The sequence below is a fragment of the Pelodiscus sinensis genome, chromosome 1, assembly GCF_049634645.1.
Source record: "Pelodiscus sinensis isolate JC-2024 chromosome 1, ASM4963464v1, whole genome shotgun sequence".
Taxonomy (NCBI): domain Eukaryota; kingdom Metazoa; phylum Chordata; order Testudines; family Trionychidae; genus Pelodiscus; species Pelodiscus sinensis.
The window spans coordinates 138,348,295-138,373,151 of record NC_134711.1 but is presented as its reverse complement, the minus strand read 5'-3'; the positions used below and the strand labels follow the sequence as shown (position 1 = coordinate 138,373,151).

The 24,857-nt window shown below is 47.3% G+C and overlaps 1 protein-coding gene and 1 long non-coding RNA gene across 4 annotated transcripts in view; one reads left to right on the top strand and one right to left on the bottom strand.

Annotated features, from left to right (window-relative positions):
* CD4 (CD4 molecule) overlaps positions 1–24,857 on the top strand; it is a 36,528-nt gene continuing 11,671 nt past the window's right edge. Inside the window, exons 1-5 of one of the 3 annotated variants that reach the window (XM_075903755.1) lie at positions 1–118; positions 16,442–16,559; positions 22,438–22,593; positions 22,686–22,844; positions 23,096–23,350. In XM_075903755.1, coding sequence (XP_075759870.1) covers positions 16,499–16,559; positions 22,438–22,593; positions 22,686–22,844; positions 23,096–23,350 — 631 coding nt within the window. In that variant the 5' untranslated portion in view covers positions 1–118; positions 16,442–16,498. Of the gene's footprint in view, positions 119–14,701; positions 16,560–22,437; positions 22,594–22,685; positions 22,845–23,095; positions 23,351–24,857 lie in introns of those variants that run through there. The other 2 variants (XM_075903737.1, XM_075903746.1) reach the window with 2 other exon arrangements.
* LOC142819118 (uncharacterized) lies at positions 93–24,428 on the bottom strand. The gene is made up of 3 exons (XR_012896863.1): positions 24,135–24,428; positions 11,612–11,707; positions 93–9,162 (listed from the first exon to the last, which is right to left on the bottom strand). It is a non-coding gene; the product is annotated as an uncharacterized LOC142819118 (long non-coding RNA).

Sequence of the window (24,857 nt, the reverse complement as noted above, 5' to 3'; positions counted from 1 at the left end):
GCTTTCTGAAAATCATCGTCATTTATCTCTGCTGCGTCAGTTGTTTCACTTAGATCATGTACACCTGCCGATGAGCACAGAGCGTGAGAGAAGCAGAAAGAAAGAGAGAGAAAAAGTGGTAAGGAAAATATATTACTAAATATTGATCATTCTTTCTTTCCATGTGACCAGGACAAGGAAATCTATTTTTCGTATTTGCGTTATTTTTTGGACCATTGTATCGATAACATTTGACTATCTCAAAGAGCCTGCAGTAATGGCTAGGGACAAGTGCTGCTTTCGCCACTCTTATGGGCTGTTTTCTGGGCTGGAAAAAGTGTTTGGAACTCCCAAACTGTTGCTGACATCTGTCTTTGCCTGCTCCATGAAGGTGAGACATTTTTTTTTTAGCAAGAATTATTTTCTCTTGAAAAAACTGTCCAGGCTTTGGAGTAGTGACATGAGAGCTGCCCCAGAGCTCGGCTGTCTTGTTACTGCAGACACTGTCTACAATAGAGGCAATCCTTCATTAGAAGTTTTGTCATTCACTTTCTGGTCTTTTCCTTCTGTATTTGTACATGCCTTTGCTTCGGTTTTCACCCTATTTTTTCACCCGATCCATCTCTATTTTCTTAGTTTATGTTTCTAGAACTTTCTTCATATATAGCAATTGAGTTCATTTTATTTTTCTGATTTTGCTAAGATAGCTCTCACAGTGGTATAATACCTCTCCCTCTTTCCACTGATTCCTTTGTGCGAGATTTCTGCTGACCCTTTGCTCCCTTTTCCATCTCTCCTTAGTGCAGCATGAGTCTCCAAGAATATCTGAGTCTAAGTTTTGACCGTAAACTGTCCGCACAGATTCAGAATTGGGTTGGATGGGATTGTGGGTCAGTAAGCGATTGCCTGAGAGATTTGTTTATGCAAAATAGTTGAAAGAAAGAAAGAAAGAAAGAAAGAAAGAAAGAAAGAAAGAAAGAAAGAAAGAAAGAAAGAAAGAAAGAAAGAAAGAAAGAAAGAAAGAAAGAAAGAAAGAAAGAAAGAAAGAAAGAAAGAAAGAAAAACCCATTTCAGATGCTTCGGGGCAATTATTGAATGATCCGTCCCTTGTTGTCCACTCACAGCCTCTGCCAGTTAGAGGACTAGGGGCACCAGGAGCACGGGGGAAAGAAAGAAAGCAAAAAATAAAAGGCAGAGAGAGAGAGAGAGAGAGAGAGAGAAATACATACTCAACCCATATACTGACCAAGATGTCTAGTAAAACCCAGATACACTGGGAGGTCCCAAGATGTAACCTCTAAAAGACCCTCCCTGACATTGTCTTCCCCTTTATGCACAGTGATGCATCTCAACTCTTTTCCGTATTGCACTGGGCTGTAAGGGCAGCATGTGTATGGTTGGGAGTAGGGGACAGTTGTTCTCCCAATTACTAGCCACCTGTTATCATTCCCAAACATCCTCAATGGAGGAGAATTTTAACATCAGACCAAAATGCAGGACAATGAGGTGTGTGTGTGTGTGTGTGTGTGTGTGTGTGTGTGTGTGTGTGTGTGGCGCATGTACACATGCACATGCATTTCATTTATAAATGTTAAGGCCAGAAAGCACCACCGTGATAATCTAGTCTGACCTCCTGGACAACACAACCATAGACCCTTCCTGTGATTCTACAACAAGCCCAATAACTTGTAGCTGAGCTAGTTCAGGTCTTCTAGAAAGACAGCCCGTCTTCATTTAAAACGCCTACGTGGCAGGAAATTTACCACAACCTTTCATAAGTTGTTCCATTGTTAAAAAATTTCATTTTATGTCCAGTTTGAATTTTTTGCACTTGAACTTCCAGCCGCTGGGTCTTGTTAAGCCTTTGTCTGCCACAAAGAAGGCAGCTACATATTGAGTTCAAATTGTCGCTTTGCTGAGTTAAGTAGGTTGCGCACATTACTTCTCTCACCGTAAGGCAAACTCTTCAGACCTGGGATAATTTTATGTAGCGCCTCTTTGTGCCCTCACCAATTTTTCAAAATCTTTTTGGAAACCTGCACATGAGCACTGGATGCCATATTCTCTGTCATACTCAGAGGTAGAATCACCTCTCTGCTTCTATGCACTGCTCCGTGCTGTATGTACCAAAAGTCCCATTAGCCCTTTTTGCAACAGCATCACACTGGGAGCTCGTGTTCATAAATGCTGAATCCCCAGAAAATGTTAAACAAAAACCATCTCAAGCACTGGCTGCTGCTAGTATGTTTCTTAAATCTTCTGTAGAACATCGATCTCTTTATTCTACTAAAAACTTAAAAAACAATGAATGATCCTGCAGCACTTTAGAGACTAATAAAAAATGTAGAAGGTATCAGGATGGTGTCAGATGAGGAAGTGGGTTGTGCCCATGAAAGCTCATGATACCATCTACATGTTTTGTTAGTCTCTAAAGTGCTGCAGGACTATTTGTTGTTTTTTAAAGTTTTTTCGGTTAGGATATGTCTACACAGCAACATTATTTTGAAATAACATAGTCCGCATCTACACAGCAGACAGTTCTTTCGAAATAGTGTCAAAATACTGTCAAGCTGCAGGACTTCTTACTCCGATTCCCGTAACCCTCATTGTACGAGGGATAAGGGAAGTCAGAGGAAGAGTGCTCTATTTCGAAATAAGTGCTCTATAGACACTCCCAGTTTCAAAATAAGCTACACAATCAACGTAGCTCAATGTGCATAGCTCAATTTGTGAAACTTATTTAGAGTTAAGCCCTGCTGTGTAGATGCACCCTAACACAGCTCCTCCTCTGAGACTTTTATTCTAGTAGATGTCCTAGCTGTCTGTTTAATGATCCACCTGTCTCTGCCATGCATTGACCACTGTGGGAATGGATGGCCAGGTCTGTCGCTGGAGGTGAAGTATCTGACTGCTTGTTCTGGCTTCAATCATCTCAGTATTGACAGTTTGCAAATGGGCAGGACTGTAAATGAACGGTACTTAGGGGAGCAAGGATGGACAGAGTTTGAGAAACAGCCCTGACTCTGACCCGTGGGAAAGTCACACAGGAGCTGTCCCCAGAGATGACGTGTCTATGAACTCACATGGGGGGCGAGAGAAGGGCCTGGACACAAATGCTCGGAACGCTGGGGGCTAAAGGCCCTAAAGAACTGATGGGGAGGAGGAGCAGAGGTGGACCCCTCTTTTGGTCCCAAGGGGGGGTAAAGAGATGGCATCTGGAGAGGCATCTTCAGCTCAGATTCCATAGACTTTTTATAGCTGCAAAATGTGATGTATATTTTTAAATTGTTTGGAGGGAATTTGGTGTTGGTCTGTGGAGCTTATTTGGCATCCCTTCAGTGTAGCTTCAGCCTGACCAAAGACAGAAAGAGTTCCCCCTGCTACACAGAGACACACGGCACCCCCAGTAATGTACCTGATTCTCTCATGGGGGGGATCCGGTCTCTGGCTGGATTCCCATTTAATAAAACAGCTTCTTCCTGGCAAGCTCAAGCTTAGTTTCAGACAAATCCACATCCCTAAGTAACACAGTTAATCTGGCCTACCCCCCAGTATAGACAGTGTGAGGTCAATAAGAGAATTCTCCTGTTGACCTACCCACTGCTTCTGAGGGAGAAGCCGTCCTGCTGGCATGGGTAGCATTTTCACTGCAGCACTACCGTGGCACGGCTGCGGCTGTTCTGCTGTTGCTGTAAGTATAGCAAGCTTATACTTGAGCTTGCTGGGTTATTTGAGAAAGCAGGAGAAAACATTCTGAGCCCTACATTCACATCAAACTGCAGTAAAAGTTTAGACTTGGGAAGATCCTGTCCCGGGATAAAATAGCGAGGTCTGAGGGAAACCCAGGGCGGGGAGAAGGGGCTGGAGGTGGAAATCTTTCTGCAAAGGAAGTGTGACCTGCATTATTGCTTAAGAAGCAAGCAGCCTCCAGATCAAAAACACAACCACAAACAAGAGTGAGAGCAAAACAAGGAAACCGCACAGGCTGCAAAAGAGACACTGCATGCTTGGAGCTCTAGAATCCTGGGCCACAAGCTACCATTACCATTTGCAGGGCCATGTCATCAAACCTTCCTGACAACCAGTTTCAGGGACATGGTGCTGATCTAGTCAACAGCTGCTGGAGCAAAGAGCTGTCTACACTGGGGCACCTAAGGTCACTTCCCAAGCCAAAGCCAAAGAATATGAGAAGAGCTTCTAAGTCACAGCTGGTGGCAGACAATGTTTGGCATCTATTGCCACTTCCTATGGCCTCTTTTCTCCACTGATTGTTTCTTGGCAGCATATGGCCTGCTCTGTGAGCTACGGAAGCTAGCACAGCCAGATATTCTGGTGGAGGGGAGGAAAAGGGAATTCAGTGCTGGTGAAGGACACCACTTGGCAGCCCTTGGAGACAAGTCCTGTGCCTCCGAGGGTGTACAGCCCAGGCGGGGGCATGGCAAGCTCCCTGTGACACAAATAATTTGAAATGTGGAACTCATATCTGGACAACTAGTCCAGCTGAGGCCTAAGCAGCACACAGCAGAGAAAAAGAATTACACCGTCTGTATGCTTATATCACTCTCGCTGATACATTCCAAAATGATATTCGCTTTTTTTGCAATAGTGTCACCCTGTTGACTCATATTTAGCTTGTGATCCACGATGACGCTTGGATCCCTTTCCACAGTACTGCTTCCTAGACGGTTGCTTCCCATTCTGTATGTGTGAAACGGATTGTTCCTCCCTAAGTGGAGTACTTTGCATTTGTCCTTATTGAATTTTATCTTATTTACCTTAGATAATATCTCTGGTTTATCCAGATCATTTTGAATGTTAATTCTATCCCCTAAAGTACTTGCAACCCCGCCCAGCTAGATATTATATACCAAATTTATTAGTGTGCTCTTTATGCCAGTATCTGAATCATTGATGAAGAGAGTGAACAAAATTGAACCCAAGACTCATCCCTGAGGAACCCCACCTGTTATGCCCTTCCAGATAGACTGTGAACCACTGATAACAGCCCTCTGGAAATGGGTTTCCAACCAGTTATACACCTACCTGATAGTGGCTCCTTCCGTGTTGTATTTCCCTAGTTTATGAGAAAGTCATCTACACTGCGGGGGTTTTCTGAGATACCAGAAAAACTCTGCCGTGTCCAAGGAATGCGTTTACTCTTCCACTTTTTTTTGTGGCAGAGCAAACATGCTCTTTCAGGGAGCCTTGTATACCTCACTCTATGAGGGATAAGAGCGCCGCTGAAAAAGGAGACTTTTTCGCCATTTGGACCTGTCTAGATCGGGCCAAATGGTGGAAAGGCCTCTTCTGGAAAAGTGATCAGAAAAAACCCTATAGTGTAGATGTAGCCAAGATATACCACATCTACCACTCACCCCTTATGATAGAGTAATGGGGGCACCTGTCCTATAGGAATGGGATGGTGGCACACATTTCATTTAATAATCTAGCCCTCAGCTAAGGGTGGCTGGTTAGCTTAGGAAGCTCAGACCTGCTACACGGTACTTTGTACTTCTCAACATTGGTTCTAGTCCAACCTAGGATGACAACAAATGCAAGTTATTCCCCTGATTATGAAACCCATTCAATGGGCACATTTGAAATGAGTTTTTTGGGGGAGGGCCACTCATTCTTTCTCTCTCTCTCTCTCTTTGATTTCCAGTAGGACAAGTATCCTCATCTGGAAAGTCAGGTGACCAATTGGTACTGAATGTTTTCCAGCTGTCACAGAGGGGGCCATTTCAGAGCAAGATCAGGAACTCTGGATTGGGGGCTAGAAATTCTACCTAGAGTTGTATGGGCTGGGGCTGCTGATCCACCAGTTCATCAGTACTAGTTTCACCACAAGTAGAGAAACTTAGAACCTTAGAGTGAATTAGCTGTGCTTGATAATAATAAATAACTAATGGAAGAAAAGGGAAGTTGATAGTAATGAATATAAATCTGTAGTTAGGAACTGTAGAAAATTGATAAGGGAGGCAAAGGAACACAAGGCAAAATCTATGGCTGTCAGAGGTAAGAGTAATAAGAAGGAGACTTTCAAATATATTAGGACAAAAAGAATCATAAGATTCATACTGGTTCATTACTAGAGAGAAATGGTAGAATTATCAATAATAATGCAGACAAGGCAGATATGTTCAATAAATATTTCTTTTCTGTATTTGAGGAAAAACAGATGATATAGTCTCATCCTATGTTGATGATAGCATTCTTTCCTTTCCCTTGGTGTCTCTGGACAATGTTAAATAGAATCCACTAAAGTTAAGATACTATTAGCTCAGCAGGCCTATATAATTTGCATACAAAGGTTTTTAAATTGCTGGTGAGGCGCTTGTTGGATCGTTAATGTAGACTTTTCCCATAAATCTCAGAGCACGGAGGTGGTTCCGCATGACTGGAAGACAAAGAATATTGTGCCAGTTTTTAAAAAGGTTAACACCGGTTAGGGTTTTTGGGTAAAGACCCCAAATCATCTCCATTAATATCACAGTCCTTGATTGCTAAGTTGCTCTATAAGCTGTGCACTTGTGTGGCGACTCAAGGGAAATTCCAGTGCCACTCAGCTGATTAGCAGAGCATTCACAGTTGGGTTTTCTGTTTCTATTGGTGGTGCACATTTGCACATGCCTCAGTGCAAATAAAATTTACTCTGCATGTGGATGAAAAAAAAAAGCTGCACATGGATGGAAAAGATTAGAGGAAACAGTGCGGGGGTTCTTCAATTGCTACTGTAAATCCACCTCCTGGAAAGGCAATAGTTAGACTGATGGAAAAAAATCCTTCCATCCACCTACTGCTTTTTACATGGGGATTTAGTTTGATTTAATTATGTTGCTCATGTGTCTTGATTTTTCACTCCCCTGAGTAATATAACTGGGTCCATCTAATTCTCAAGTGTAGACCAGCCATGAGAGCAGACTTGGCTATAGTGTATTATTGCCTTCATGAAGAGAAATTACCAGATACGAAATGGTTGTTGAATCTACCAGAGACAGCCAGACCAAGAACCAGTGCTTGCAATGAACAACTAAACACATTCAAATTAGAAAGGAACTGATTTGGACAAACTACCAAAGAAGTGGTAGTTTCTCCATCTCTTGATGTCTTTAAATCATGGTTGATTGCTGATTGCTGGAAGATAGACTTTAGCTAATCACAGGTTACTGGGCCCAATACTGGGATGAAGGTGAAATTTAAAGACTTGTGATGTATAGGAGGTCTGACTAAATGATCCCCTTTGAGCTTAAAGTCTATGTATCTATGAAAAACAGCCCTCTTGTTGTTCCCACCTCTTCTGCTTCTGTCTTGAACAGCTCTAGGCACACACTTGTATCTTCCATGGTAATAAAAAAATAGATCTTTCCCTCCACAAGTCCACGCAGACACAGGTTTTACTGATCACTAGAGTTGTAGCAGCATGCCAATGTGTAGTTCAATGGTGCATTCAGTTACACCACTCTTTCCTAGCCTGTTCAGTTCTGCCTTTGCTTTCAGATGCAGCAAGATTCCCCCCTCCAGCACAGAGCACACACTCAGTGGGATAGGCACTGGTCCCCCTCTAAAAGGCTACTTTTAGCAACTACTGTTCCATCTTTCATTCCTCTATGCAATTTATATAAGCTCCAGAGTCCCCACTTGTAACATCAACAGACCTCGGTCAGCTGCTGCGGGCAAAACCAAACCTGGAACCCCTGGAGCTTGGTACATGATCCTCTACAGCATGAGCTAAAAGGCAGCTGGCTGTTACTTAAGGCTGTAGAGCACACTCGCTATTCCCTGAGGGTATGTCTACACTACCCTCCTATTTCGAAATAGGAGGGTAATGTAGGCATACCGCAATTGCAAAGGAAGCCTAGTTCGAACTACCTAGTTCGTGCCGCATGTAGCCGCACGGCACAGGGTTCGAACCAGCCGGGATTTAAAAATGGCGGTGCCCGGCTTATGCAAATGAAGCCCGGGAAATTCAAATCCCGGGCTTCATTTGCAATTGCGGTATGCCTACATTACTCCGCTAGTTCGAACTAGCGGGGTAGTGTAGACATACCCTGAGACATGGCCTCTTTAGTGAGCTCAGTGCCACCAGGAGGGACAGTACCCAACAGCCAGCAGGTGTGGGATTACACAAAAGGTTCATTCCAATAGCTCTGCTTTGTCCTGGAACTTTCTTTGGGTGTTGCCATTAATGAGAGGCATGATAAACACACACTCTGCCTTTGTATTTATCCTGACAATGTATTTATCCTGTGGGCTATTGAGCACTGCTATGGACTTTTCCAAATTAGGGCAAAGACCTCTTTAAAAGTCTCTTTAAAAATCATTTTTACCCTGAATCAATTTTAGATTAAACCACAGGCTTGCAAATGTCGAAAGGAACGGTCCATGTCTGTTCACAAATGCTGTCTTTGGAGGCAGAACTGAAGAAATAAGTAGCATTCACCCATGCCAGATCCCTTTACTTCAGCTAACATACTCCCAGTCCATTTTTTTTCTTACATTTTCTGCATGTTTGGTTGGACAGCCCCAATCTGCCCTGTGCTCTCTCTTGCCATATCTGCCACTTTTGTTTCCCAAAACTATGCTCCTTGGAGGCATATTTTGATGATGTCTCCCTTTTCACTATGGGACTTTCCCCTTGCTTACAGCTTGCACCAAGCTCTGATTGCTTTTTTGCAAAGCCTCTTTCATTTTCACTAGCACAGACTGTGTCTGGGACCGTTGCACCTCCTCTTCCAGATGTCAGTTGTTTTTTTCTGGAAAGTCCCTTCTTTTGAGTTCCAGCTATTAGATGCTCTGCCTTATTGATAGCAACGCTCTGCTAGTTCAGATAAGGCCCTTATAAAAAAAATGTCTCCACCCTACCCACTTTCTCCAGCCCCACCCCCCCACCTTCTGATGTAAGAACGCCTATGTGTGCAGAACACCCCTTTTGGAATTGATGCACAGCTCACTTCCTATGGACAGTGCGATTGCTGTTCTCACTCTTGGGGAAAACAAATGATTCCCAAGTATTTTCAGCTTCACTCCACAGGGCCTCAGTGGATAAACGGACTCTGGTGTCCTCCTCTTGGTGCAGTGCTCCTTCTACTCTGGCTGTTTCATGTACTTCAGCAAACTACGTCTTCTAGGCAGGCTGAACGTTGACATTTATTTTTCCTCTTGTTTATGTTGGTTTTTGATTATCTGTGCCAATAGTAAAGAATCACAGAAAAAGTTGCTTTCATTTAACACAGAACAAGGAACTTTATCTGCGTAATGAAAAGTAGCATTACCTCTAAGGCCCAGTCTGCACTAGAAAACTGGCACAACTACATCACTCAAAGTGAGACATGAAAAAATCCACAACCCTGGGCAGCGTCCTTAAGATGATCTAAGACCTTGAGTAGACAGTGCTAGGTCAACAGAAAAATCCTTCCCTCTCCCTGCTCCTGACCCCTGCTCCCTGGCCAGACACTCACCAGCATCCTGCTCCTTCCACTGGCCCTTGGCCAAACACCTACCCCCAGCTTCCTCCTGTATCCTAGGGTATGTCGTGTACATTCCACGAGGCGTACAGATAGTTCGGATTAGAAGCCTAATCCGAACTATCTAGTCCGTGCTGCGTGTAGCCGCGCGGCACGGGGTTCGCACTAGCCGGCTTTTAAAAATGGCGGTGCCGGCTTTATGCTAATGAAGCCCGGGAAATTCAAATCCCGGGCTTCATTAGCAAGTTCGGTATGCATACATTACCCCCCTAGTTCGAACTAGGGGGGTAGTGTAGACATACCCCTACTTCCCAACCAGATTCTGCACCCCCATTCCTATCCCACTCACTGGCAACTCTGTCCCTCACACTGGACCCCTCATTTTTGGCCCACAAAATCCACTTTTTGGCCCAGCATAGAGGGGCCCAAAAATCCACTAATCCTGGAACCCCAGAAGAGTTAATCTGGCCTGAGGCCTTGAACCTCAGTCCTACCTATAGCCCCCCACCATGAGGCTGGAGTGCCAGGGGAGTGAGGTGTCTCAGTTGGGGGAGGTTGCCTCAGTAAGGGCTGGAGTTTTTTGGAGGGTTGGTTTTTTTTTACATCTCATTTGTGTGGTCCCTGACTGACTTTTCTGTGGCCACTGACCCAAAACAGGTTTCTCGCCCCTCCCATAAATAAAGACAATGTTGAAATATTGCATGTTTGACTTAATATTTTATTTAAAAATGAAGCCTGGCCAACAAGCCCCCAATTGGGGCCCAGCCCCCATCTGGCCGCAGCATCATAGCACCCCAGCACCCCCACAGATGCCAACCTTGAGCCCATCATACACCTGAACCCCCTGCCCTGAGCCCCTCATACACCCCAACTCAAACTCCTGCACCCCCCATATCCACAAGCCTGTGGCTTGCTCAGCACCCCAACCCTTCACCTGACCCCAACTCTCTCCAGCCAGGAGCCCTCTCCCTGAACCAGCATCCCCTTCTCTACCTCCTCCTGCACCCAGATTTCCTCCCAGAACTTGCACCTCTCACCCCTTCCCACACCCAAATCCCTCATTCCCACCTCAGAACCTGCACTTCCTATTGTAGCCCAGTGAGAGTGAGTAAGCGCTGGGGACAGCAAGGCTATGTCTACACCAGTGTTTCTTAAACTTTTTAGCTGAGCAAAAAAAAAAAAGTCAAAGGGAAAAAGGTTTTGGGGGGGAAAGTTATTGAGAAAAAAAGGTCACCTGCCCCTTTATGGGTGGCCATTTTGAATTCTGTTGCTCTCCACAGCACACTGGTCTACACTGCTGGCTTTTGCTGACAGAGAGTATGCAAATGAAGCGCTGATTAGCATTTTGCCATGTTTCATTTGCATAATGTATTCAAGCCATTTTTGTGCAAAAACGGCTTGAATAGATTATGCAAATGAAGTGCGACAAAATGTTAATCAGCACTTCATTTGCATACTCTCTGCTAGCAAAAGCCAGCAGTGTAGACAAAACCCAAGTGATGGATAGGAGGGTAATGGAGAGGGAGGGGCCTAAGGGAAGGGTGGTGTCTTGGGGAAGGGATGGGGTAGATGGCTTGCCCTGACATTGAAAAAGTGATCTTGGGTATAAAAAGGTTGGAGACCACAGGCTTGGATCATCTCTATCCATTCTTTCATTTTAGACCATTTCCTGAACCTGGGTCTGTATCTGTGATGAGTGGGTACCAAGGTCTTTTTTAATGAGCTGGTGGTACTATGTGCCTTCCACTTATGACCAGTATCAGTTATTGTTCTGCACCTGGGCCTATTACCAATTAGTGCTTTGCTCTCTCAGCCTTGTTCATGCCAAGTTCTGTGAGCAGGGGCCTGCCTCTTGCTCACAGCTTAGCTTTGCTTTATGTTTTGTCCATTGTTAGCTAGGCATCAGGCCTCAAACCAGGCCTGTGCTTACATGGGCTTATGTTTTAAGCCTCCATCTTACTACATTTCCTGCTACAGATTTAAAGAAGCAGAAAACATAGGGAGGCCTAATCTCTATCTGGGACAGGAGAGTTTCTCAGACTTACTGTAATACTCCTTCCCTTCCCCACCCCAACCCCATGCAGCCAAGCTTCCTGCCCCGAGAAGGAAATTCAGCAGAGCTTAAATTTAGAAACAGGAACAACTCAAATAACCTGCCACCCCCTTACCTCCTGTCTCTGGAACAACTCTTGCTGCTCTGTATCTGGCCCTAACCACGACCACTGCAGTATGCTGAGGGGTTACAGATATCCTGCTCTGTGGAACTGAAGAAACAAGAAGAGCAGGAGATGGTGAGAGGGCATGAAGTGAGCCAGAAAGAGGTTAGAGACAGATCTGTTACCACAGCAGCATGGCACCACTATTATCTCTCCAGTCACTTGCAGTTCTGGAGTTTATGTGAGGGAAACACTATGGCTATGTCTACACTGGCACGATCTTGCCCCAGAGCTATGCAAATGAGGCTAAGCGTGGAATATCGCTGAGCCTCATTTGCATATCTAATGAGCCGCCATTTTTGCAGAAGAGGCTCTTGCACAAGAAGGAACTGTCTACACTGCCACTTCTTGCACAAGAAAAATCGTCTTGCGCAATGCTGTTACGCTGGTTATTTTCAGGAATAACAGCATTGCACAAGAGGGTTTTTCTTGCGCAAGAAGAGACAGTGTAGACAGCTCCTTCTTGAGCAAGAGCCTCTTCCGCAAAAATGGCTGCTCATTAGATATGCAAATGAGGCTCGGCGATATTCCATGCTTAGCCTCATTTGCATAGCTCTGGCACAAGATTGAGCCAGTGTAGACATAGCCTATGTGTTTTGCTTTCTGGCCTTGTTCTCCCCACACCCTGCTTCCCCTCACTGTCCTGTGGTTATATGGGTGACTTTGTTCTCCAGTCCCATCCCTCCTTTCTCCTGCAAACCTGAACCATCCCACAAATACCCAAGGGGAACTTTGCTCTCCTTTTTCCCATGACTTGCAACCACTGCATTCCAGGGCTGCAGAATCACAAAACTCAAGAGATTCATGGACCCAGAGCATGATGAAGGACGATATCAGGGAAGAAGGGCCAGGAAGAGGGAGCCCCCAGTGTACACCAAACCTATCCTTCTTCCCTAGCCCTATTGCCCCGCACCAGTCTTCCTTTGGTTGAGGTCCATCTATATCTCCCGTGGTCCTTTCTGTTCTTGGTGATTCTGCAGCTAGCGTTGCCAGATACTTTCACAAAAAATCCTGAACGTGGCAGGAAAAAAAACAACCCCCAAAATGGGGAGCCACAGTTGTTGAGCAAAAAAAAAAGGTCACTGTGACTTTAAATATCCCCGTGCTCCTTGCTCCCACCACCCTCACCAGACTCAGTGGCTGTGTCGACACTGGTGCGATCATGTGTAAAAGCGGCCGCTCTTGCGCAAAAACTCACTGCCTGTCTACACTGGCCGTGTGTTCTTGCGCAAGTACACTGACGTTCTAATGCATGAACTCAGGGCTTCATGCGCCAAAACTCTGACGCTCCCGCTCAGGAATAAGCCCTTTTGCGCAACTGTTCTTGCGCAAGAGGCCAGTGTAGACAGGCAACATGAATTTCTTGCACAAGAAAGCCCTATGGTTAAAATGGCCATCAGATCTTTCTTGCGCAAGAGAGCGTCTACACTGGCATGGATGCTCTTGCACAAAAGCACATCTCTTGCGCAAAAGCACATGCCAGTGTAGACGCTCTCTTCAGGAAGAGTTTTTGCACAAGAACTCTTCTGCAAAAGAGTTCTTGCGCAAGAAGCTGCCAGTGTAGACATAGCCAGCATGTCCCCGCTGGCCTTCCATCCAAGAGAAACAGAAACAGGTTTTTTTTACCGGGGAGGGGCCAGAAATAGTGGACAGTCTGGGTGAAAACTCAACACCAGGCAACCCTATCTGCAGCACTGGTGTGAGTCCATCCAAACCTAAGCGTTCATTTATACAAATAAGGGCCAGATTTTTTGGCCCCTAATGCTCACTGTGCACTGTGTGATGCAGCACACGTGGAACATAAACAGGCCAGAAAGCCACACAGGCCCACACAGACCCCAGAATCGCTGCCAGATGGAAAACAGATGGAGGCAATGGATATGGGGAAGCAGCCATTTTAGGCTTCCTATCCGAACTAGCTAGTTTGTGCTGCGTGTAGCCGCACGGCACGCAGTCCGAACTAGCCGACATTTAAAAATGGCACTGGCCGGCTTCATGCAAATGAAGCCCGGGAAATTCAAATCCTGGGCTTCATTTGCAAATCCGTATGACTACGTTACCCCCCCTAGTTCGAACTACGGGGGTAGTGTAGACATACCCTCTGTCGGCAGAGGGATGTAAATGAAGCCCTTCGAAAGTGCAAATTAAGTGGGGATTTAAATATCTCACACTTCATTTGCATAATCACATCATGGCACTATTTCGAACAAGTGCCATTTTGAAACTGAAACCACGGTTTAGACGCTTTTTTTTTTTTACAACTGGATGCTTTTTTGAAAGATCCTGTACTCTTCAAAAAATGGGTACAAGATCTTTCAAAAAAGTGCCTTGTTGTCGAAAGAACCATGTCTATACCGCGGTTTTATTTTCGAAATGGCACTTGTTCGAAATAGCACCATGATGCGATTATGCAAATGAAGCACAGGATATTTAAATCCCCACTTCATTCGCACTTTCGAAGTGCTTCATTTACATCCCTCTGCCGACAGAGAGGTGTAGTCTACACGTAGCCTTTGTGAGTCTTCCTCATCCAAGCAATCGTTTTAACCAGCATGGTAAGATGCCACATGAAAACACTTGGTGCGTCCACAGAAAGGCATGAAGTTTTGTCTCTCTTCAGAGAGAGTTGTCATGACTTGTGTCTGTGGGTGAAAAAGACCCTTTGTGAGCTCTGTGAAGAGGTGAGATGTTTTGACTTCCAGCTTCAAGGGATTTGTTCTTCTGTCTTTGGGGTGAACATTGCTTTGACCTGAATAGAGTTACCTGTGACAACGCATTTCTGTGTTATTCTGACACACAAAGTGAAACCTGTGCTGAAGACCCCACATTCAGTGAAAGAAAGTGCTGCTGTCAGAAAAAATAAATTCAAAGTCTCTCCAATTTTCTTCAAAACTCACCTCAACCAGGCAGTGGGGCTTTTACTGTTTGGTCCCTTAGGGTATGTCTACACTAACCCCCTAGTTCGAACTAGGAAGGCTAATGTAGGCATTCGGAGGACTTAGTTCGAGTTAACATTTGGCAGTTAGTTCGGACTAGGGGGATTTAAAAATGACACCCGGACGGGAAGATGCAAATAAAGCCTGGGATATTTAAATCCTGGGCTTCATTTGCAACTTTGAATGCCTACATTAGCCTCCCTAGTTCAAACTAGGGGGCTAGTGTAGATATACCCCAATATGTTTGAAAGGTGACTAAATGTTATCTGGATCTTTTTGGGGCATATCATCAGATTGTTTTGGGCTCAATCCTAACTTAACATTTAAATTGGATCAGGCCCTTTATAAGCAGGTTGGGAAGTGGTCTCATTTGGCAATTATTATTCGGTATTATTTACATAATATACACATTGCCATCATGGTATTGATATATACATTTCTCAGTACCTTTACATATAAAAGATCCCAGCCCCATTGACCTCCCTAGGTACCTTGTAAGGAGTGATGGGGATACGATGAAGTTGTTTAAACAAATATGTTGCAATGGTAGAAAAAATGTTGTGTCTGAAAACTGTAGGTACTCGGGGTACTTAAAATTGTTTTAAAAGGGTACTTTATAGAAAAAAGGTTGAGAAACACTGCTCTAAACCAATCCTTTTGGCCTCCCTGTTTCCTTTCTCCTTTGACAAGTTGGGCACGTAGCAGTTTTGGTAACAATATATCAGACGTGCACACAGTGCCCGCTCTACCTCAGCTGGTGCTGGATAATCAGAGCCTCAATTCTAAAGGAGTTGGCATTACTGAGGTGATCAATCCCCCCACGTTTTGTTGTGGATTTTCAAAAGAAAATGCTGGTGTTTTCTATAGGTCACCCACATCTCCCAGTCATAGCAGAGACTTGAGATTAAACATGGCTTTCTCAACTAAAAGCCTTATACATGTTCGGACGTCGTGATTGTGAATATCTGGCGAGGCAGTCTATCAAAGGCAAGGCTGGCCTTGAATCTTGATATCTATGGCTTCAGTTGAATGGCTTGTGTGAAATTTGGAAGAGCAGCTCAGAGAGACCTCTCTCTTTTACTTAAGGATAGAACCTCACAACAGCCTGAAGGAAAAAGTCCTTGTGACAGACAGAAAGTCACACTTGGAGTGTATCCTCAGCTTTAGTCTACTTATTGCTTCAAGTGCCTCCAAGAAAGCGAGAGTGATTCTCATGCTGTGTGTTAGTTTTATTTAAAAGTTTTTTCTGAGTGTTCTTTTAACAGGTAAGTTAATCTCTTACATTCACTGACGTAGCAAAGGAGCTGGGGGAGAGGGGTAATTGCCCTTCTGCTTCCCCATCATCCCTTGGCTCGCCTGCTCCTCCTCCACCCACCACCACCTGCTGAAGCCTCCTCCCTGCCTCTGCACCTCACAGTCCCACCCTCCTCCCTCTTCAACAACGGGATAGTGCCCGCCCCAAACTGAAGGGGATGGGGGAAAACGCAGTACAAGCTTCCCCCTTCCTCCCAGGGTTGGGCTCAGTTGTGCCCCAGGTTTGGGGCCCTGTCACATGGTGGGGTGTGTGTGTAAATTTTGCTTTTTCCCCCAGGTGCATAACACCCTCGCTACACCTCTGATTTAGGGGCAGTGCAGAATACACTGAATTCTCTATCAAACTCCAGGGAGAGCGCACTGGCTGGGCTCTTCGCTGTCACAGTAAATGCCCCTGACTGGGATCAAATCTCCAGCTAGCTGCCCTGCAGCCCAGCAGAACCCGGGGCACTAACCGAGTATGCAGGCCCCGTCGTGGAGCTGTGAGACCCTGTTACACTATTAACAGTTCATTTGGGTGTTTCCTCAGTAGGGCCCTTTTACCCGGATGATATTTCCAGCTCCCAGAGGGAAGGAATAATCCAAGAGGATGGGCCCATCCAGCCTGGTGGCGAACAGCATCCTTGCTGTCTTCTCTGCAATGCAGCTTGGTGAGTGACTGGCCGGGCAGGACGTGGTGCTGCCCTTTTCAAAATGGCTGCCGGCTCCCATTACTGTCAATGGAACAGAATCCACAAGCCTAAAAGGACCTGAGTAGGCAAAGTGGGGCAGTCCATAGTGGTTTCCAATGGGGCTGACAGCACATCCTGGGGTGCAGCACTCAGCGCACTGAGGAAGATGGCCCCTCAGGGTGTGTCTTCCCTGCCCAGGTAACTCAGACGATCAGCACCCACGTTTGAGCACCTGGCTTAACCTAATCTGGGTGTGAGCAGCCACAATTCAAAGCCATTAGCAATATGACAGGTAGTCCTGAGTGGGCCAGGACCCCCACTTATCATCCAGGCCCACCCATCCCATCCCAACATTGCTCCTGCCCCAGCGCTTGCCCTGCTGGAGCTTGCCCTCCTCTGCCCACCTGGCACCCCTGGCAGGAGCAGGTGGAAGCGTGGAGGCTCTTCCTGTCCAGTATTCCAGCCGCAGAGCCTGGTCGGGGACTTGTCCCACTCCTCCCACCAGGTGCCCTTGCTGAGGAATAGAATTGGTGTTTCCTGGAGCACTGGAGTGGGGCAGGCCCCCACAGCCCAACCCTGTCTCTCTTGCTGGAACTGGACAAGCCCCACTTCCCCAAGTGCCAGACAGATGGAGGCAAGCCCTAACCCCATTCCCCGACCGTAGTGCTGGGAGGGAACCGCATAGGTAGGGGTGCACTTTTCTTCACCCCCACATTTTTCCAGGCCCCTGGCCAGAGCATCAATCACCCCCAGGGCACTGGAGGGGGAGAGGTAGCCTGGATGGCTCCTGCCCTCCTATCATTGTCCACCTTCCCTAAAGTGAGGCCAATCTGCCTACACCACACTGGGATGTGGCCTCACTGCCGCTGCATTCCCCCGCTTGTGTCGCTGGGACTCCTGGGGCACATCCCAGGTTCTTTGTGCCGTTCCATAATTCTTTTCCAGGGCAGGATGCAGGGTGGGGGAGGGAGATTTGTGGAAAGGCACGGGAGGACTGTATGTACTTGAGTGAGATAGCATGTGTCTTCCCTGCAAAGCCAGTGGCTTACTTGGGCACTAGCCAGTATCTTTAGCCAGGCTAATCCACCCGTGCTGACAGCACCACTTCACTCAGGTGAGAGGGTTTTGTGAGTGGACAGAAGGGGGGTTAGAGACACCTGGCAGCAGCAGTGACGACTTAATTCCCTAGTGAATATCCATTAGATGGGACCAACCTGCAGTCTCCATGGAGCTGGGCTGGGCTCAGACTGAAGACCATCTTTTGTAACCATTGGTGATGCCCTGAGGCATCCATTCCCCAAGCAGTGCTAGCTTAGAGGGGGTACCAGAGATGGTAAGAACATCTAAGCACAAAGAACAGGAGCTGCTGGAACTAATGCAGCCCAGCCCTTGTGCGCCCGTGTGGTAGGAGACAGCCTTTCACTGTTTGGCTACAGACTAGTTTTTCCACATGCATTTCCAGCAGGACTGGAACCCTTGGCTCTTCGAGCCACAGCAAGGCCCTCTTTGAGCTAAAGGAGCATCTGGTAATAAAGGTAGCTGTGATTCTCTATGTGGACCAACCACTAGAGGGTGCTGTGACACGCACTTTGCCAGTGTGCTACCCACCTACTCTGCAGCTAGAGCTGGGAGGGGAGTGTGGTCTGCTTTGGTAGACAGGCTGGCCAGACACGCGGACGTGGCAGATGATTTCTTTCAAGAAAGGCCGATTTCCAGGACGGTTGTAACGTAGGTCTCCCGTGTTGGAGGCCTAGGTTCCCAATGCTGCTAAAATTACTTATTTATAAAGTGGCTGGGATAATGGTAGTCACTTCAATAGTACTGATGTATGAGGCTGTGTAACTCTGCACTGTGTAACTCTCCACAGCAGCCAGTACAAGCCTTGAGATCTGAATTCCTGGTTTCTGGGCTTCCCACTCAGCTTGGGGTCCCCTAGATTGCAGAGTATTGTTGTATGAAGGGTTTGTCTGATGCGGGAGGGCAAGCTTCAGGCTGGCACAGGAAGAAAGGACAGATTCCTAAATGTAGGCGTGTCCTGCAAAATGCTAGATGAGTGGAAACCTATATAGTCAGTGATCAGTTGTCTGCCAGCAAAGGGGCTCTGACCCCCAAGCAACCAAACGGCAGACCTCCTGCACTTTTGTGTGTATGTTCCAGGTTGAATATTGCCCCTGAAATGATCAAACACAAATTGGGGCTGGGAAACTTCCTTATACAAATCAGGATGCAGATGCACACCAGTGTGGTTTATTATTTTGGCTTAAAACATTTTTTTTTAAATCTCATAATGGCGGAGGGATGTGACTTGCGAGTTTGGGATGCCCGGGGTTGGCAGTACTGCAGCCAGGAGACTTTGTACTGGTTGGTGTGATCAGATGTCATGCTAGTGTGGGCAGAGGGACTAAGACCAGTCCTGGTCCCGTGGGTTGGGGCGGGAGTCCCAATAACCTGCAAATCGGTGGCATTGTTTGTAAGGGACCTGACCTAGGGCACCATCATGTCAAATGCAGCCCTGATCCCAACTGCTCAGCACACCGTGCAGAAGGGATTACTGCCCCTGCACCCCCGAGTTCCTGGGATAGACTCAGTCTTGCCAGTTGTTGTGGTTTGAATGGTGCTCTCAGCAAACGTGGTGCTTTTCTGAAAGCACATCTTTCAGCAATGGGAACGACTGCACAAAGCTCTCAGCTTCTGCCTCTCCAGTTTACGGAGACAAGCTTGGAAACCTGACCTGCGTGTGGCCTGGGGGTGGGGGTGGCAGGGGGTGATAGTAACTTACTCTTACAGTGCTGCACTGTAATAATCCACCCCCCTTGGCAGGGGCCTCACAGTGGAGGGGAGTGTTGTGATTCAACAGTATCTGTAAGAAATGTAAATGTGGGGTGGAGTACAGGGGGTTCAGAGCAGAGGGTTGGAGTATGTGGGGGGTGCAGGAGTCAGGGCTGAGTGAATGAGGGGCTCAGGGCAGGGGATGCAGCTGTGCGGGGTGCAGGAGGCAGGGCAGGGGGCTGGGGAGTATAGGAGTCAGATTTGAGGCACATGGGGGACTCAGGGCAGGTGGTTGGGGGGAGAAAGTGTGGGAGACTGGGTTAACTTAGCTAGTTTAGACCAGGCCACTGCAGCCAATTCCACCTCCCTTCCTACACCCACCATGCATGCTGGAGCAGTGCCAGGGCCAGGCAGCCACGGCCAGATGCGGGACAGACCCCAGTCTGTGGGGCCTACCCCAGTAGCCCAGTGGGCCCTACCCCAGTGCTGGGACTGGAGCCCAACTGCCACAACTTTGGTCTGACAGGGACCGATTCCAAACCCCACCTCCCAGCCAGAGCAAGGCTGGGGCCAGCCTCTGCAGCAGGAGGGGGGCTGCAGCCAGTTGGGGGCCAGACCATGGGGCCTGCCCCAGGATTGGGGCTGGCCTGCAGCAGCCACAACTGCAGCCAGACAAGGGCCAATTCCAGCCCCACCTCCCCTGCAGGAACGAGGCCGGGACCAGGCCACCGTGGCAGCAGCAGGACCATCACAAACCCCTCCTGTGGCAGATCAGGGCTGTGCTGTGCTGCAGCAGCCATGGCCTGGCCAGATGGCACCTATTGGCTCTATTGGCTATTCCACACCCCACCTTCCAGCAGGAGCGGGGCCGGGCACTGTGGCCAGATAGAAGCTGCTGCCAACTTCTCCCAGGCTATGTCTAGACTGCAAGCCTCTTTCGAAAGAGAGCGTCTAGACTGCACGCGGAACTTTCGAAAGAGCAAGCCGCTTTTTCGAAAGAAAGCACCCAGTGAGTCTGGATGCTCTCTTTCGAAGAAGCCCTATTTACATTCAAGAACGCCTTCTTTCGAAAGAAGCACTTTCGAAAGAAGGCGTTCTTCCTCGTGAAATGAGGTTTACCGCTGTCGAAAGAAAAGCCGCGTTCTTTCAATTTAATTTCGAAAGAACGCGGCTGCAGTCTAGACGCAGGTGAAGTTTTTTTGGAAAAAGGCTACTTTTCCCGAAAAAACCCCTGAGTCTGGACACAGCCCCAGTAGCCCGCCTGGGAGCATGTACACCTCCCCTACAGCGCACCCCAGCCAGCCCCTTTGGATTGCCTGCCTGCCTCCTGCAGAGCAGAATGCCCCAGCCAGCACTTGCTGGAGCTGCACACTGGGGCGCATCCACTTGCTTTCACCTCTGGTGTGGCCTGAGGATGCCAAAAGAGAAAACAGGGAAAGAACTGGATGCAGATTGAAAATCTCCTGCTTTTCTAGTCTGATTTTTAGTGGCCTGACTTGTGGTATTTGAAGGCCAAACCGCAGCTTGCTGAAGACATGGGCTCAGGGAGAAATTTGTGATAACATCCCACGCAGGAGGCAGGAACTCTGGCCCCCTCTGTACAAGAAAAGCTGCTGGGGTAAACTCAATCAGCTGCCAGTCAGTCCAATTAAACAGGGACAAGCCCTAAGGAAATGCCCCACACCCACCATTTCCCACTTCTGCCTCTCCGCCAGGAGAAGGTAAACGAAGCCTGGAAAATGGCCCTATCTCATCTGGCTGGTCCAACAGCCAGGAATAAGAGGCAGAGGAACCTCCCTCTTCTTGCTCCCCAACATACCTCAGCCTCTGGCAGCCTGCTTCCAGCAAGGGGTCTCCTGCTAGGACTGTCCCACTGTTCAAAGGAAGACTCCCTGGGAGGCCAATTAGGGGTGATTTACAGCTCCTACGCACAAAGGCACAGTGCAGCCCCACGCTGCCCCTTTGCCGCAGGAGCCTTATGGAGGCTTGTCTTGAGTGTTTTCTTCCATTGTTTTGGACGCATGTTTTGGACTTCAATAGTCCCTAGTGAAGGATCTATTGACTGCCCTTGAAGCAGTTCCCGGTTACCAGGCAGGTCTTTCTACACCAATGCGCCCTAAGACAGAGCAACACTGAACAAAGCTGGCTACCACAAAAGAACCTATACACACACCAGTCACATGAGCAGGGAGCAACCCTCCTCCAGCAAGGACTCTGGCAGGAGCCAGTTCTTCAAACCCCACGCTCAGAACTGTCCCGCACCAGATTCTGGGCAACCCTCTGTCTCCTCTTTAGCTACCTAGGGCCTTGGCTCTTGGGACTCCAGGAGTAGCAGACGATGGTCCCCTCACTGGGGCACAGCCTCCTAAGGCTGCGGTTTCATATTCACCTCCCCTGGAGCCCTCCACCCTCAGACAAACCACTTGCCACCAATCCAAAAGCCCATTCTTGTCTGGCTCATTATTCAGTACAGTCCTCTGAAGCTCATAACAGCTCCCGGGATTCACATCACAGCTCTCCCTTGGAGAGGTTTCATACAGTCCAGGCCTACAATAATATATAACCTTCGCATTTAATCACATGTATTGGAACTTAATCAAGATGTACATACACTGGTCTACACTAAAGGGGAAAGTCCGCTTAAGAGATGCAATATATCTTAATCATGTTTTTGGGCTGTCCACACAGGGGAAGCTGACAGGACCAGGAGTACCAGCACTGATGGGAGCGTCCTCTCAGTTCAAATTAGTGAGTCTTCACTGGACCCGCTAATTTGAACCCCGCAGATCGAATGCAGCAGCGTTGATCTTCTGTATAGCGTAAACACAGCCTAAGGCTTTTCAAGCCACTGCTGTGACTGATAGCTATACCAGACAAATGTTGTAGAAAAGAGTTGAGGTGGCTGGAATGAGGAGACTGGAGATTTGGGGAAGACTGAAAGAAGGAAAAGAGCAAGCAAAACCAGGGGAGACTCCCCGGGAAGTATACAGGGGATTGGGAGTTTTGGGATCCATTTGATGGAAAGAGGGTATTAATTTTGTCACTGAAATAACTGTTCCTCCATCCATTATTTTGGGGTCTCTTTTAGGTCTGATCTCTGCTATGGCTGAGGAAGGGACAACTGTGTTTGGTGTTATTGGGGAACAGATGATCCTGCCCTGCACTGACCAAGCCCAAAAGGATGACGTGACTTGGAAGTACAATGACCAAGTTGTGATCCAGCATCGGGGACGAGTCTTGAAAGGTAGAACCGTCCCTTGGCCCTCATACAGGGCTAGGGAACCTCCCTCCCCCAGAGAGCAGCTTTCACCCCCAGCTTTCTTACTCTCCCCACAGGCAGAGCTCCGATGGCCAGTCGATCTGAAATAAATATGCATGAGATGTCCAAGGGGAACTTCTCCCTGAAACTGTTGAAGCTGGAGAAATCTGATAACGGCACGTACAGCTGCACAGTCGGTGCCACAAAAGTCAAGATCAAGCTGCAGGTGTTTGAAGGTGAGTGACCACGGACAGTGAGGAGATGAGAGTGCAAAGAACGTTGTGACAACCCTCTTCTCAGGTCCCTGTCCTTTGCCCATCTCCTCTGTCTGGGGTATTGCAGATCCCTTCCCTCCAGCTGCCCAGAGCCTTGCCTCCAGGTTGCCCTTCTACTGAGATCCCCAAGCTTAGCTTGAACCCCAGCTCCGAACCTGGGGGAAGCTGGTGGAGGACAGGACTCACTGGACGGGCTCTTTCTCTCTTCACAGCTACAAGATCTTCAAGTGAATCTCTCCTGCAGGGTGGAAATCTCATACTGCGCATAAACGAGGTCCCAGGTACCACTGTCACCTGGTCTGACAACCACCGGGGCTCAGTGACAGCCACTGGGAGAAGAGAACTGAAGAACAGTGGACACCATCTGGAGATAAAGAACCTCCAGATTGAGGACAGTGGAACCTGGAGGTGCCACATCAAATCTCCATCTGCTTCGCTGACCATACCCTATGAAGTGAAGGTGATAGGTAGGAGAAGCCATGGATCTCAGTTTCAGAACTTGACAGTTTCGGTAACCAGTGTTTGGTTCTTCAAAGGATTTGATACCACAGACAGAGGAATACTTCCTTTTGGGTTAACCAAAGACTTTATTTCTATTTACTTTTATAATTAGTTTTTCATTTAAATCAATTCACTATCTTCAATTTGTTTAAGACAGCATACCATACAAATAAAGAGTAGAAAAAACAATAAAACTCATACGAGAACAATAACCCCTCCTACAGCAATACCCTCCTAAGTTACCTTTGAACAGTTTGGCTGTGTCTAGACTATATGCCTCTGTCGTCAGAGGCATGTAGATTAGACACATAGGCAAAGGCAAATGAAGCCGCGATTTAAATTATCGCGGCTTCATTTAAATTTACATGGCTGCCGCGCTGAGCCGACAAACAGCTGTTCAGCTCTTTGTCCGCTCAGCGCGCTAGTCTGGACGCTCCCCTGTCGACATCAAAGCCCTTTGTCGGCAGCCCCATTATTCCTCGTGGGATGAGGTTTACCGGGGCTGCCGACAAAGGGCTTTGATGTCGACAGGGGAGCGTCCAGACTAGCGCGCTGAGCGGACAAACAGCTGATCAGCTGTTTGTTGGCTCAGCGCGGCAGCCATGTAAATTTAAATGAAGCCGCGATCATTTAAATCGCGGCTTCATTTGCCTTTGCCAAAACAATAAATCTACATGGCTCCGTCGACGGAGCCATGTAGTTTAGATGTACCCTTTGTGGAGTAATCAGACATACCTATATACTACTTACATTAAGACGGATAGAAGCATTGTTTAGATTCAGGAGATATTCTTTTCTTTATGTCTTTCCTTTTGGATTTTTCGTTGCAACTTTCGGAGCTTACAAGCAGCAGCGAGATTCAGCACCGGGGAGGGAGCCCTGGTTGATCAGACCTGGCTTTTTTTGGATTCACAACGCATCCATTTTTGGTCTGTTTAGTTCAACCTCTTATGCCCTGTTTCAGTATCTTTCCTCTCGCCTGACTATGCTGACATTAGTTTTTGTTGTCTCGTTCTGCCTTTTTAGGAGTTGTATTTTACTTTTTTCTACTTCTTATTTGCGGTTATCAGCACTTTGTTGCTTTTCCTGTTTTTGTTACTTTTACTTCCCTAAAAGCGGGGTTATTATTGGTCATCCAATTAAATTCTGGTTTTTCGTTTACGTCTCCTGTATCTTGACAATGCTGCCTTCCTTTTACACTTACAGCTAAATTAGTGCTCATTTGACATACACAGGCCAGGCCCTAACATCCTTTTCACAGACAGGTGCTTAGAAAATGCCAAAGATGGTGGAGAAATTTAAACAGATCCCAACCTCTCCCACCCAGGCCTGGGAAATGTTACTCCCCCAGTCCATTACCTGGATTCCTAGTTCCTAGAGTTTTGGGCAGTGTGGCACCAGGGCCTTCCTCTCTGGATCCCCAGGCTCCCAGAGCCTTCAGCACTGGAATCTGTATGCTGAGTTCCTTTCCTT